Below are 16,376 nucleotides of genomic sequence, written 5' to 3'. Positions count from 1 at the left end.
TTGCATCTTTCCCTCGTTTAGTCCACCACACACAACAAACTGGTGGAGGAATCTTCCTGGCTAAATGTGCACTCTGCCCAATCCATCACTTAATGAGAGATTTTCCCTGGCATTGAGTCAGATCCGCACAAAACTCATAAAATCAACCACTTTCACCGTCTTTTTGCACCTTCATTTAGTACACGCGGTCACACACGTTAAACGGGACGACTTTATCCGTACTATGAAAATCCACTACATCGTCTCATTGCATAGTTATGCACATACAGCATAAAATAATCCCATTGTCCATTCCCACACAGCAAAACGACGGCACAGGGCGAATGGAGAGAAGGGAAAGAGAGTTGCCCGCAAAAATATGGAATTTATACCCAAAGGTACCTCGGGGCCGATTCATGATTCAGTCTGATGCATCAGACTATCCGGCCCGTGGCCATTCCACTGAGCTTGGCAGGTGCCTCAGGCGGCAGACCAAATCGCATCCATACATCTTGGAAAATATCCATGCCCGAGTCTCTTTCTCCCATTTCACTCTTCCACCAACCTCTTCCTCAATTGAGCATTATAATGCTGTGAGTGCATCATTAATCAAAATCGACACACACACACTCAGACCGGCCTTTTGAGGAATTCCAATTCACCAACGTTTGCCCACCCCATGTCCATGCCCTCTGCCCCCGCATCCAATAACAGCAAAAGGCGCCGTGCATTGTTCTCCAAATAATGGTGCATTTGAAGAAATTAGAACCACTTGCGGATCTTACTGCGCTTCCAAAAAGACTTTCTTAACCACATCGTATGCAATTGCATTTCGCTATGTGCTCAAATAGTGGGTAAAATAATGCATTTAGTGAAGAATTACAAAGCAATTCCACATCAATGCACAACTTGCACTGTACATTTATCTTTGGTTTTCTTAGGCATAAAAATAGTTTTGAAAAAAAAAACAATGTTATTTAAATAAGAAGAACTTTATGGATTTAAAAAATCAGGTACTTTTAGCAAATATTACAAAATATTAAAAGAATTTACTTTCGAATTAAGATTTTTACAATTTATTTATGTAATTCTATCGCATGACAATTATTTTCAGACAACAATTTAATTTTAACGATTAAATGCTCATTGTATGACATCTTTTTTTTACGTTTAACTGTTTTTTTCGAGCACATAATATTCTTTTCTAACATTAAAAGTTATATTACTAACGTTTGACGTTTCCTTTATAATGTTTGATTTTTCTCAATTTAATTTTTTTTATTTCATGTTTAATATTCATTGTTATGACATTAATAAGAAGCGCTTTCCTCGTCTTTTATGATATAAATTTCACAAAAGACAGCTTAATTTATTTACAACGCCAGTTTTATTCATTTTTTAATCAACAAGTATAAAAAAAAACAAAAGAAATATTATCTTAAAGCTCTTAAAGTTATCTAAAAGTTTCAGAATTGTAATTGTTATTTTAACAGTTGAATCATTGACTTTTAATAAACTCTTCCATTTTCATAAAAAAATAAAATAATTTCTGCAATATTTTAGCAAAGATTAAAATCCATTCTTCCCTATCTGATGTGGGCAATCATCAACGGCGAGAATTGGACACGAGAAAGAGTGGGTATAGAAGGTCTTCTGTGGGGTCAATAGGGCATGACTCCGGAGGCGGAAGCAGTGTGACTGTCGCGTTGTTTACAAAACACATTCGATTACCTTTCAATTGAGCTTTTCATAGGGAGGGTGTGGGGTGGGAGTAAAGTTCTCTCGGTGTCGCACTTCTTGGACTTTTTGGCGGAAGAAGTGCGCGCGAGAGAGTCGATGTGGAGGAAGTGAGAGAAGCCAGATGGCTTTTCCATGAGACTTTGTGCCAATTCTCTCATTGCTCTCGCGCTCTCTCGTCGCATTGACTTGCTTGAATGCTGAAATTTCTCGTGTGGCTCCCATCAGTCCTGCTGTGGCTGCCGTGGCGTGAAGACTTCTTTTGCTGGGTGGATGTGTTTTTGTCAGTTCATGTGAGTGTGGCTCATACCTGGAAGAGAAGTTCCAATAGAGATCCCACCATCAGCAATACCTCCCTACTGTGGTTGGTACAACAAGCAAGATTTTCCTTTTTGACGTCTTTCAATCGACGGGCTTCGTGGATCAACGTGGCCCGCCGCTACCCATGGAGTCCTCCACGTGCCCCAAAAGGTAAGTTTGCTGCCAGTGAATTTTCGGCAACCTCTTTTGCCTGCAATTAAAATGCAATTAGCCATGCCCCGCTAATTCATGCAATTTTTCCAAAACCACATTAATTTATGGTCGCTGATTGTAATGGCCATTTGGTTGTAGTTGATTCATCTGGGGAGTTTTGGTGTCGTCCAAGCGAAGAGCTGCTGCATAAAAGTGCAATTACCATGTGGGGCCTTAATTGCGACCACCAATTAGTGGAAGCAATGAGAGGCTGTAAATGATCACCTCTTACCTTTCCATTGCACCTCAAGTTACAACCTTATACCAATGGACTGTAAGAAGTTGAATTCCTATATGAAGAATTCTTCTAAACTTTTGTTCTTTTATCTTAATCCTCGCGGTTGTTGTGCCATCACGTGAAATAGAGTGGGTTTCTTGGAGACAAAAAAGGTTTATCGCTTTAAGTGTGTTGTGAAAATATCCTCTAAACTCCGAATCATGTTTCTCAGAAAAACACAATTTTTTAGCATAATTTTTTTGGCCCCTTTTCATCGCCTTAAATATGATTTATTTAGGATAATCATTAGTGACTTAATGATTTTGTTTAAAATGTTATTCTTAATCCATTATCAATTAACAGTCCAATGGTCCTTCAAAAGTAGATAATAACTTAAACATAATTAGTAGAAAAAAAATTAAAACAAAACTATTTAAAAACTTTATCAGAATTAAAAAAAAAATTAATTTCAACATGATTCTATTCCATCAATTGACTTCAATTTAATTTCTTGTTCCATTGCACCACAATACCTACGAATTTCACTTTGAGATCACCCCCAAAATTCCAAACTGGAGGAAACTCCCCAAAATTCATATTCCATGGAGGAACATACACAGTGTTGAGTATTGTGAATTGTTGAATACCTCCGGCTATACATAGCCACGGGCTGAAACGTAACCCTTGCGATATGGAACCCACATATACACGCTAAAATATATGAAAATGCGCTTAAGGCAAAAATGCTGTAGTATTATTTGTTCGTCAATAGAATGCCCGAGAGCTAAGCAAATGTTTTAGATAAAATAAATCGAAAACGCATTCATATTTGGCTTTATGAAACAAATAAAGAGTTTTAGAATTTTTTTTTTGGAAAAATAATATAAAAAAAAAACAAGTTTATCTGGAGATTCTCTTTTTTTTTTAATTGAAATTTTAATAGGATTTTCTCATTAATACCTACCACTACCCCTATCTGTTTCCATCCTCACGATAATTATTTTATAAAATCGATTTAAAAAAAAATATCAATTTTCATAAATTCAACGATAAATTATACGAGGAAGAGTTTGTGCTTTTGGCACACTTTCTCGTTAACACAGCAAATCAGAAAAAAGTATAATTATAAGTAAAATCAAGAAATAATTATATTCTTTTTTTCTTAATTAAATATTTCCAATTTATAGGTGAACATTGGGTTATTTGTTACATTTCTCTGAAAAATATTTAGCATTTAATTAATAAATCTTCAACATTTTCATTAATGCCAATATTTGAACAAAATAATATTTCATGCCAAAAATAATAAAAAAAAATGACTTTGAATAAGAATTATTTTTTTAAGGATTGCCTAAAAATGCATGCAAAATTGCAGATAAATCACATTGATAATAAAAAAAATTGTTTCTTATCTCTTCTCATTTTGATAATGGTTAATTAACGACATTTTTTATTACTTGTAGGTAAAAATTGTTTTTTTTTTATATTCTCTAAAAAAAAAAGAACTTTCAAATCTTAAAAACACATTTGTACGATATGTACATAATTTTTACGGTGATAGTAGAGAAACATTTTGCACTAAAAAATAAAAGATATTTTCCATATTTTCTTTTCCTTTGTAAGGCAGGAGCAAATTCTTCTCACCTAAATTAATTTTCTGAAGGACAATTTACCATTCTATCTCTTATCTCGCTCTTATTAATTGTTATAATTTTATTAAAAAAAAATCAAATGTTTTTGAATTGAAATTTAAAAAAAAATGCTTTTTAAAATTCATAAATTCATTGAGAAAAAAAGGTTTTTTTGGAATATTATTAGTGTTAATATATTGATTTAATTAAGACATTTAATGAAATAACATTTAATTTTTTATTCTAAAATTTTAATGTTTTTTTTTATAAATATTTTTTTGTTTAAAAAATTAATAGTTTCATGTTAATCTAATTTGAAACTTAAGCTAGACTTTCTGTCGTTTTCTTAAGATAGCTATGTGTAGCCAGCGGGGGACGCTACCAAAAGAAAACAAGAAATGATTATTCTTTTTTTTAATTCAATTTAATTACCTACAAATTAATCTTTTATTTTACTTATGAATGTTAGGAAATAAGTTGCAAAGTCTTTTGTAAAGAAAAAATAAGATTAATTTGTAGCTTGTTGCGATGAATTTTTCAAGCACGCACTGTAATCCTCGGGTGTACGCATTATTTTTGCAATAGGTGTTCATGGGCAGAAGAAGAAATAAACGCCTTGGGGCTCCTTCGGTCTCCTTTACCCGTCCTTTTTAGCCTCATGCCCCATTCGGTGGGGGTCTGTGAGAATTTTCTGCGATAAAATCAATCTCCCAGGAATTTTCCCAGCAAGATTTTCGACCCCATAATTCCCCAATTTGTTGTTTAATGCCAATTTTATTCTCAAATTTAGCCCGTGCTTTGGACACTTTACTGTACACACTTGGAGTAAGTGCAAATGATATATATTCGCGTGGATATAAATTAGAGAATCAAACCTTAACAGTTGGTTGAGCAATTGATGTGTAAATGAATGGATACGTCAGATGCAGTTTTACAGGGAGGGGGTGGCTGGAGTAAATTCTTAATCAAGCGGAAGACAGGCATGGTGAAATTATCAGTTATTTGTCATGAGCAAATGATCAAATTTGCTTTTGGAATCATGTTGCAAATATGCGAAATGCAAATTATATGTAAATTTGTGCATTACCTGGAAGTGAGACCTGTCTTGAACCAATTTGTGGTGGTACCCTTTTGATGTTTTCAGAATTATTGGTTGATGTAGTATGCTTAATTGACATTTTATAGAATAAACATAATTTTTTTGCACATTTATTGACCCCTGGTGCGCTTCCTGGAAGAGCCCCAGCCATGGAAGTTTGGTATATATACGGCAAAGTCCATTCCGACACATCCAGGGTGGTACATGATGACGAAGAGACGGCGGGTAGGGCAAGGGAGTGGGCAGCTGGGGCAAATGGAAACGTCCCCGGTAAAGTGCTGTGGGCTGTTTTGAAGAACTACAACCCTGAAAGCTACCCATCGCGTTTGAGGGTGTATTTGGGGTCGATGGGGAAATTTTATCATTTCTCTCTCTCTCCACTCCCTATCTCTCCTCATGTGGCCCTTGGGGCAATCATACACAAGCGACAGGGAAGGAAATTATGCGCCTCTATAGAGGAGTTCCTTCGCCTTTTTTGCCAATTCCACCCTTCGTCCCTTGTCAGAGGACTCCCAAACTCTTTCTTATTTAGCTCCCATTGGCCTCCACCCAAACTCGAAAGCCTTTCAGCAGGCTGAGAGGAAATTATTATGCACCACGAGGTGAGATTGTAATTGCCAGAACAAAAAAAAAACGTCTATTCGCCTTTCGCGCGACGGCGTCAAACATCATGACGATATTGGCAATTTGAACAGCAACAAGTGCCTTCACATCTATAACAAATTCAGGGGGTATGTGGAAATTGCACAAGAGCTCTTTCGAATGCTAAAAATATAAAAATTAACTTAAAGAATAAAAATTTGGGGTCTGAAAGCGTGTATTGTTAAATTGTCATGCTCCATGAATTAAAATTATGACTTCTGATTGAATAAAAATTTTTACAAGTCTGAAAAATAAAAAAAAACTTGTCTTTATTGACGTTTTTGCTAAATATTTTGCAAAACCAATTAACCCTTGATGTGTAACTACTTTTCTTTCCAAATATTCTGAAATTAGCAGCTAAATTATGTTTTGAGAAAAGTATAATTTCCCTTTTTATTCAAATACTGATGAAGTGGGTATTAAGACTCGAAACGTCGTAAAAAACAGAATTTTCATTATGTTTAGCTATATGTGGGAAATTTCAATCTCAAAAGCATCAACATATTGCCAAGGGATTGTGAATAACTTATATACATATACGTGTTACATACATATCTTTTCAATATACTACACCGTGAAACGAAGTACGTGCATGAGAGTGAGGACTGTATGAAAAAAAGTGATCATAAAGCATTTGAGGGTAACAGTTGGGTTTTGTGGAGGGGATGCAGAATATATCCCAAGACTTGTCTCTCATACCCCGGGGGTACGCCCGCGGTGGCCATTTGTATCGGGTCTTGCATCGGCACGTTTGACATTTTATAATTACGAAGGGCTGGCAAATTTATGTACTGCGTGCACATGTCTTCCCACCTCGGGGGCATTTTCAGCTGAGGCGTCTTCAAGGATGGAAAAACACAAAGAGTTGTGTGTGTGAGCGCAAAGACGCTCCGAAATTTCAATTTAGTTACTTTACACAGGATCAAAATCGATAAGGTACACCAGGATGGTTATACGGGAGCTATATATGCTGGAGCTTTGGGTTGTGGCATAAAGTCTCATTCTCACCTGGGTAATAATTGTTTCTTGTAATTAAATTGAAGGCAATTGAAGGCCAAGCCGCTGATAACGATTGGCTTATTAAAGGCACACCACTTCGGGGCGATCGCGTCTTTGGCGTTGGCATGCCACTGTGCTCAGCGAAAGCTCGTTTGTCATTTGCAGAGATGGGGCAGTTTGGCAGGTAAGTGTTTTCTGGAGCACAGCCCCCTTAGTCCCGCTCCTTCACTCAATTACGCATAATGGTGGTTATTGCCGGGTGACTAATGACCATGCGATGCTGCGAGAGATGCTGGCGTGCATGGGAAGTTATTGGGATTGGGGCTCAGGAGGGGTAACGGGGAGGTATCCATGGGCCGGGGAGACCCACTTTGCGGTGTGTCTGTCCCCGCGTGACACTCTTGCACACACACCACTCGACAACGTGTCATTTGCGTGTGCCGAGAGCTAAAGCGATAATCGGCATCTTCCACAACTAAAGCTCCACGATGGTCATGTCCTCCTCAGCCTCACCTCCTCGAGACACGATGTGGCAGAGAGAGGAGCGAGTATTTTATTATTATACTTCCCGATGGCACTTTTCGCTCGGATGTGTGCCGTTCGTCCATATAAATAAATTTAAATAATTATCTGCGCACAATTGTTGCCTCTGGGATCGTGAGATTTGAATCTCTCATCGTTGGATGGCTAACATTGCGCACACTCTCTGTCTCTTCCTCCTTTTGCCAAGCCAATTCCTCTCTCTCGTAGCTTATGTACATATGTAGATACCTTTTTTCCCTCCATTCACTTTGTCTTTTTCCCACTCATTCCATCACTCCACAATGACTTAATGTTGCGCCAATGTTGCCCCCCTCCCTCCCGTTAACGAAAAGACCATCGCATAGCTCATTCTCATGTCGTATCAGTATCGCCTCGAATGCATCATTTACTCCACTTCAAGTGCACACACACACACAACTTGTTTGCATCTCCACGTTGCAATTAAAAGTGACTTAAGAGATTAGCTAAATAATCTCTCTTTAGACGCATTCGGGCGAATTGAAAAGAGAAACATCCTTATCGCTCATCATGTCAAACAACGCGCTATTCGGCATGTAAGGTAAAAGAAGGTGTACTCAACTCATGCAAACATCTTCTTGTAACCACTATGCGACTTCCTGAAGAATATTCTTCTATTAGGAGGTAATTAGTTTGTCTTACTTTTTCAACCTCCTTCTGCACCTTTGATGCTCACACAATCATGTATTTTTAAAGAGAATTCGTGTGAAGCGCTAAAGACTTTTAATTCTGTGACTCATAGAGGCACCCATATTGACATAATGTCTATAATCTTCATAAAATTTAAAATTAAACCACAAAAAACCTTTTTTTTTTAAAATTATTTTGAAGCATCGCTGAAAATGATTGATTTGTGAAAATTAACCTCTTGTAATTTTCTATAAAAAATTTCATGATATTTTTGGTCAAACAGCAGGGTAAAATTTTGCAAGAAAAAATTGGTTCCCCTCACAAAATCACTTCTAACTTTTTTCTCGTTAACCGATTTTGACAAATAAAAAAAACTCTGAGAGCTACTCTCTTCATCTTTCCAAATCTGCCAGGATGATGAAAATCGGTCAAGGCGTTGATTTTTGGTAGTCAATTTAGTTGATTAAGGCAGAAAATGCCATTTTCTCTTCAATCGGCTGTTAAAACTTAACCCCTCATCCGATTTTGGTTAGCCTGGCAGATTTGGAGAGGGGATGAATGTAGCTTTCAAACAAAAAAAATATTTTGATAGGAAAAAATTTTCACAGAATTTTTTTTTCATTAATCCAGCCCTCTCAAGAATCCTTTCGTAAGTTTTTCTTATTAAAAATAGTACCTACCAACAAAATATTACAAAGTATTTAAATCATTTAAATACTTCATCCATACAACAGATAACTGAATTGAAAAACCTTTAAGAGTTTGCATTTGAAATGAAAATAAATCAACTTGGAGGCATATCGTGTGGAAATTGCATGCATAAGATCCCGCAGCTTTCATCTGGAAGTGACCACAAGATAAATAAAAGTCAAATTGAATCATTTAATTAGCCGGAAAGAAGCCCACATGGAGGCAAGAGCAGACATGGGCAGAACAGGTGTGAAGTGCTCGCGAGAGTGCTTAAATGCTTTCCTATTATGTGGATTTAATGCTACAATAAATCAATGTGAGTGCGAGTTGGTGGCTGCACGCAAAATTACTATTCATAGATTAACAAGTACCCGTGAAAGCTGGCAAAGAGGCCCCCGAGGGCGGAGTGTTAGAGGGACGGCAAAAGGGACAGTAGCGGCCGGATTGGATTTCTCCGCTTTTCTCATCCACTTTGCACACGTCCACTCCACTGGGGATGTCGTGCACATAAGCCAGGGACTCAGATAGATATCTAATGGTTAGACCAATGTATGTACTTTTTATCCCCACACAGAGCCTTTGATGCGAATTAATAAAATATCAAATTCTCAGGCCATTCGTTTATGTTGTATGGACAGAGCATGGCAAGAGGAAATCCTTGGCGTCTTGCATTGAAAACAGAGGGTAGGCTTATTTGCCTTGCAAAGTGATGTGATTCTTCAGGATGAATTGGCATGAAAAAGGGGATAATTTTTACATTATTCAAAAAAAAAAAAAACTTTGTGTTAATTTGGAAGTTTGGTACATTTTACTAAAACTGAAATGTTTCGTTGACATTTACCTTTCAATGGACTCTAAAGAATTTTTCAAACTTGATGAAAATTTAACGAAAGATGCGAATTTTATAAGAAAAACAAAATAAAAAAAATACTTGTCGTAAACCACAAAGTAGAACACCAACTAATAAAGATTCAGATTTGATTATAAAATTACACATTACTGTCTTTTAAAATTAAGGAAATAAGCTGAAATTAAAATCAAAGATAAAATTAATTTAAAACTCAATAACAATATCAGTGGTCCCCTAAAAGCACTCCTAGAAGAAAAATTCATGCGGATTGAGAGTTATGTATAATATTCTGGCATAGGGCCGGCAATGCGAACAAAAATGCAAGTCTTCACCACCTTCGGGTGTGTTATTTTGCGAAATGAAATGAAACTTTATTGTTGCTCATAGAGCGACATTGTAAATTTTCTGCTGCGAGTTTGATGGTTTCGACTGCAAGGCACTTCGCGAGACTCTCGCGAACATCGTGAAAGGCTCCCGGCGATCGCGACTCCGCCGTGAGACTCACAGGCTCAAGACGTTGTGGTGTATATATGGGATATCACCAATAAACGAGGTCCGGGGTATACGTGGTATGTGGATTTGTGGTATGAGGGGGTGACGCGGGGAGGCTCTCTTTCCGCGGATTCGAAGAGCGCGGCGCGTTTGGAAATTCCGCCGCGGGGCACTCATGTGATCTACCCAAGTGCCGAGACTCTCGCATCCATTGCTGTGGTTGGAGGGGGTGGATGGTGCACGGGGAGAGGTATCTGTGAGACAAACAGTGGAATATGCCGTGGAGGTGACTTGATTATTCAATAACGGTGGAATTATTGCAAAATTGCTGAATTCTTCACCTGCAGCACCGAGCTGACTTACTGCTCTTGCTCGAAATTCGCACGATCTTCTTGGGGGCCCAAGAGTGACGCAAAAGATCTCCTCCAACCATCCTTGCCCACTTGCCACGACATTTCACCCAATTGCTTCATTTTGTTGCACCTCATAGCGGCAAAAGCAAGAATTTTGCAGCTAAAATTCATCTTTGACAATATTATAAATTGCAGCTTTTATGTACTTTAAATGTTTTGTTTTATTTTACTTTAAACTATACATAGTATATAGTATGTACCTACTGTACATAATTAAGGTACTTCTCTATTTTTTCAATGATAATAAATAAAATATATCAGTCATTTTTTCATATCTGAAGGGGAGAATTTTTTTCTTAAATACCAGGCATTAAAAGGCACATAATATATTTTTTTAACACTTTAAAGTATTACAGTGGGGATCCGTAGTAAATATTTAATCGGTTCTGTTCCGGAATGTTTACTACGGGCCAAAATCTAAACTGGTGGATAAATATCCAAAATATTTATGCAGGCCTCTTCTGTAAGATCAACAAAGTGATCTTAGGTACAAAAATATTATTTATTTAGCTAAATAATATTAAAAAAGCGCTAAAATTGAAATTGAGGGGTGGCTCGTAGTAAACATCTCGGAAACAGTGCACAAAAAAAGCTAATTCTTGCCATTTTTCTCTGAATTAAATCACTGTGGCCCCTTCCTAGACTTCCTTAGAAGTTTCTTTTTATCACAAAACTAAACTTTAAGGCAATTTTCACAATAATTTTAATAAATTTTGTAGTGGATCAAATTGATCACAAAAAGCCATGTCAAACTTCATTTTGGAAATCCGATCAGCTGACAAATCGTTTCGATATATTCCGAAGCATCCCGATGAATTCCGAAGTATCGATATATCGAATACGTCTTCCCACTAGAGGGAAAAACTCTTTTGATCAGTAAATTTTTTCATTTGTCAGAAGAATATTCTTTTTTGGTCAGGAGAATTTGTCTCTTTTTTAATCAAATTATAAATAAAAAATTTTTGAAAAAGTTAAAATGCAGATTTACTCAGCATGAATCTAATTAAATTTAATTTTTGGGAATCTCAGCACTAAATCTCAATTTCTGTGAAACCCTAGAGCTTTATCGGTTAATTCTTACTCCTACTTTCCCTGGGTGTCTTCAAAATGGTTTCAAACCGTAATTTCACATTATTCTTTGTTAACTCCAGATCTATAATAGCTAGAGGCTTGATATTTGAATATGTCATTCACAAAAAAACAAGGTTTGAAAATTTATGAAACTTTTTGGAATTCTCATTCAGTTTACGAAAAAATTTCCAAATTTCCAAATTTTTTTATTACAGCATAAAAGATAATTACGTTTATTTTCGAGAAATTGAAAAAAAAATAAAAATATTGTTCTTTTAAACTAGGAATTGACGATGTAATATTCAAAAATTACATAATTTTTCAAATTCTCAGATTAATTATCATTTTTTTTTATTTTTAGATATTTTGTGGAAACGTATTTTTTATCAATTTTTAAAATACAATATTTGCTTTTAAATTAATTATTTTCTCAATACAATTTTTTTATTCCTCATATTTTTTCTATTTAGCTCCGAAATTAGGTTTTGTAACATTTACAAATAATAAAATTTTATTCACGTTTCTCATGTGAAAAAAAAATAATCATGACATTTTTTTTCATTCCATCTCACTCCCACTAATGTATTTTCCTATCTTTCGTCTTTCTCTCACGTATGTTTCCGACATCATTCTTTCCTGACATGAGATTCGTGAATAGGACCATAATAATATTTTTTTTTAAACTACAGCGCCATATAATTTGAGATTAAAAATGTGAAAAATGAGAATTTAAAACTTTCTCCTATAATACACCCACAATTTTCTTTATTCAGTAGTAAATAAGAATTTTAAGCGACTTTATTACGAAAATTCTTAAAAAATTGCCCCTTCCTCCTCCATTATCAGAAAATGTCTCAAAATTTTATGAAAAACATTTTTGAAAAAATTTACAATATTTATAAATAGGTAATTGTTCCCTATATATCGATTTTTAGGTTCGATATATGGAAATCGCAAACTATCGTTTCTTGCAATGTTTAAAGCGGATCAGTGGTCACACAATGTTTACTTCGAGCCAACCGAGCTCGGTTTCAATTATGTTTACTACGGGCCATATTTACTTCGAGCCATGTTTATTACGGATCCCCACTGTACTTCGATTAACACCTACTACTTTTTGTATTCTTCTAAACAACTTTTAATTCTTTGTTACTTTAACCATATATATCTACGTACCTACATACATAGGTCCAGTAATGATTAAAAGTAATGGAAAAAAAATCGTCAATGCCGATCCAATTTGGGAACTTCGATTAACTGTTATAGAAAACTAAAAAAAAAGTCAACAAATTATAAGAAAATTGTGCTTTTCTTAAAATTTTCTTAACATATTGTCGACTTAATGTAGACAAGCCCCCATACATCCTGTCGAAAGTGCATGTGACATTGTTTGTGAGTAAATTAATTCAATTTCCCAGCTCCCATTCCAAACTTCCCCCACTAACACACACTGTGGGAGGATGGAGGAGCTTTCTCACCCAAAATGGGTGGAATTTTCGTATGCAGAAAATTCCCCCCTCACTGCCCCATAGCAGTGTGGGGAAGTTAAGTAATTATTCATCTGGCACATCCATTGTCCCGCACTGTCGCCTGCATGGGCGACATAAGTGCTTATTGTGTAATCTGTTGAGTGTTGATAAGGCCCGAGGGTGCTTTTGATAGTGGCGAACTGTAATTGATTGACGAAGGATTTGCACGTGCGGGAGGTGGATTGGTGTGTGCGGTCAATTGCTTCCTCAGCATCCGCTCATTGTGGCGCAATTGGTACGGGGATTGTTTGGGGATTTGTTGGCAATTTAAATTGAATCCACTGACCGAGCGAGGGGCGGGAGCGGCTGGCCTGGGGTTGATGTGTGTAGTATGGAAAATGTCAGAACCACCTCAAACATTTTGCACATAGTTTCCACCTTCAAGGCCCAATCACTATATCCTGTCAAAAAGTCCAGCTTCCCTGTAACTCTCTCATGGTTTGATTTACAAAAACTTTCCATTATATTGAACGAACATACATACATATACGATCACCCCGTATCTCATGAAAAGCTCACGACAGATCCCATTTCTGCTTGTGATCCGAAACGAAAGCTTTCCTGGGAAAAATATTTCTCACTATACCTTCATTCAAAACTAATTTCAACCCCTTCCTTCACAAGTGCCATGAAGTTTGGGGGTGGAGGTGAGTTTTTGAGGGGGTGGGGTGGAAAATGAGACCAATTGCCGCGGTGGTTGAAACACAAAATTGCATTCACCACTAATTAATTTATAAACCCCATCGGCGTATATTTTGCGTGGATATTGAGAGGCAAAATGAAAATTCTATCAAAAGTTTTCTCACATCTTCATTTTCCATGCCAAACTCATTGCATTTATATTTATAACAGAGTTTTAAAGACATCAAGGGTGAGAGTCTCACCTCTTTCTCATAGGAAAATCTTCCCCAAAACAGGACAGGGTGGTTCTTCAATTGAGATAGTGGGCTTTGGGGATTTTTAATAAATTTTTCAATGTTTTATGAGATTCTTGATATTTGATAATTTTATAGGGTCCATATAACCATAAGTCCATATATATAAACAATTATTTTGGAAACTCGGGGACTTTCAAGAGCGATTTTCAAGCCAATTTTTAAACCAAAAATTCGGTTATAAAAGGAACGTGCAATGTTAGAAAGAAGGATGTATCGTCAGAAATGAAACATTAGTAGTTAGAATATACATCTTAGACATTTTTAAATAAATATAAATTAAGCATCATTTAACATCATTTTAACATCATTTAGAATAGCACTGATCTACACCTCTCTACGGTTTCCTATAAAATAAATAAAAACTTTTTATACGAACCACCCTGTAGTGGAAAGTTGAGTCAGTTTCTTGGATGCTTTTCACCTCCTAATTATAATGGGTGGTAAAAATTAATATTCTCATGTTCTCATCAGAAACATCAGTACAAAAGAACTTTTCGTGCTTTTCCGAGTACTGGAGCGGGATAGGAGGCAAACCCCAAGTTAAATGTTAAAATTTCCACCTCAGACAGTCGAAACTATATATTCCCCAAAAGCACCCAAGTGCGGGAAGCGTGGCAGACAACACCACCTGACTTTGCTGTCTGATCAAACAAGGGCAGAATATATGGGAGGTGCATGCGGAAATATCTGCAGATGCTGACAAGGTGGTGTATTTGTCGGCAACACAGCTTTGCAAAATGCACCTGAAAACACCCCCATTTCCACCCTTAAAATGTATACTTTTGCCACGTTGCAAACTGAATGGACGTTTTACTGTGGAATGTTGGTGAAGGTTCTCATCATCAGCCATCTGCTAAGCTCTCTGTTTGTACCAAGCTTAAGTGAGTGATTTTCAAGGTGTTTTGTGGCATCATCTCCCAATCATTGGATTGGGAGCTTTTCTCACAGTTTTGGGAGACAAATTATACCTGAAAATGTGCGTGGAGATCTTACAAATAAAAAACTTGAGGCATAGTCAGCAAGAAATTACATGGCAAATTGAGGAGCCACAAGCACAATGGTTCTCACTCTTTTGCAAATTCTTCAATGCTTAGAACGTTAGAGGTTTTAGGCACTTTTTACCAGTCACGAGTAACTTTAATTTCTCGTGGGCGAATCATGAAGGGCCTCCGGAGAAAATTGCTCCGCAGAGATTTTCGTGACAATTACATCGCGAATTGGAGCGATGGCAATGTGGCTTCCCACGGTTATGCTGCACCACCACCATGCTGAGGGGGATTTATTTGGGGGTGGGGGTTGAAAATCAATTTTAGGGGTGTGAGGAATTTGATTGAAATTGACAAATCGGTGTGAGAAATTCACTTTTGAAGCAGGAAATCCCCAACATTGCACCATTTTGTGGCAATTTGTCAAAAGCCATGAGACCCCCCTATTGGTATGTTGTGTTACCTACATACATAGCACACACAGCTCAATAGCCCTGCCATTATGCAAGTTGTGTCTTTTCCCAGACAATTTGCAAAGCGATACCCATCGCGGCATTGCCATGGGCACCACAATTCGACGAAGAGAACCTCTGATGGCACACAAAACGGTATGCTTGGGAATTTGACGATGAGTTTTAGATTGTATATAGCGCGTACTCGCGCACGACTCGTCAAAGCGAAAATGCACACACAAAAAAGTGAAAAGTCGCCCCATCCTCGCGCCCTGGCAATTCCTCTTTGCATGGTCGCCCTATACTCACCATTTCATATGGGCGGAAGGGGGGCTATCTTAATGCAGTGCCGGTAATTACACGGCGCAAGGGCAAAATACACCGATAGGCCGAGACCATCTATTTTCACTTGCTAAATCGTACAAATTACACGTGTTCTCCCATTCCCCATTATCGTGCTCTTGTCCCCCCCGTTCCCTTCCGCTCTTGCACGAGAATGGAGAATCTCTTGGTCGTACTCTCTTTCTCAAAATGCAAATTGATTAATGTCATTAGATTATCTCCGGTGAGAACTGCACGAGTTCTCGCCCTATGCGGAATTCCTGTGACTCTCAAGGGGAATAAAATGTTTTACATTAAAACACTTCAAGTCAATTTATGACAATGAGGTATTTACTTTGTGTGCAGAAAATTATTTTAACGATCTTTTTTATGGGTCAAAAATTATATTGTTTATTTTAAAATATAGGAATTTTCCGTGAAAAAATGTTTTCTAGGTTTTTTTTATAATTCAATTTATAGCATTTTTCCTCATTTAAGAAAATATGATCATTTTTTAATATAAGTTTTTCAATTTTATAAAAGGTTTTATAATGAATCCGTAAATTGGGCCTAATTCAGCGACCAAGAAACCCTTGAAATCTTTAAATTTTGTACTGAAATTTCAA

At 36.8% G+C, this 16,376-nt stretch overlaps 1 protein-coding gene across 1 annotated transcript in view; it reads left to right on the top strand.

Annotated features, from left to right (window-relative positions):
• Positions 1 to 1,942: 1,942 nt before the first annotated feature.
• LOC129793280 (BTB/POZ domain-containing protein Tiwaz) overlaps positions 1,943 to 16,376 on the top strand; it is a 30,110-nt gene continuing 15,676 nt past the window's right edge. The window contains exon 1 of the mRNA XM_055833113.1: positions 1,943 to 2,187. Coding sequence (XP_055689088.1) covers positions 2,162 to 2,187 — 26 coding nt within the window. The 5' untranslated portion in view covers positions 1,943 to 2,161. The remainder of the gene's footprint in view (positions 2,188 to 16,376) is intronic.

The sequence above is a fragment of the Lutzomyia longipalpis genome, chromosome 3 (genome assembly GCF_024334085.1).
Source record: "Lutzomyia longipalpis isolate SR_M1_2022 chromosome 3, ASM2433408v1".
Lineage (NCBI taxonomy): Eukaryota > Metazoa > Arthropoda > Insecta > Diptera > Psychodidae > Lutzomyia > Lutzomyia longipalpis.
The sequence above is the reverse complement of the archived record's forward strand: the minus strand, read 5'-3'. Positions and strand labels throughout refer to the sequence as shown.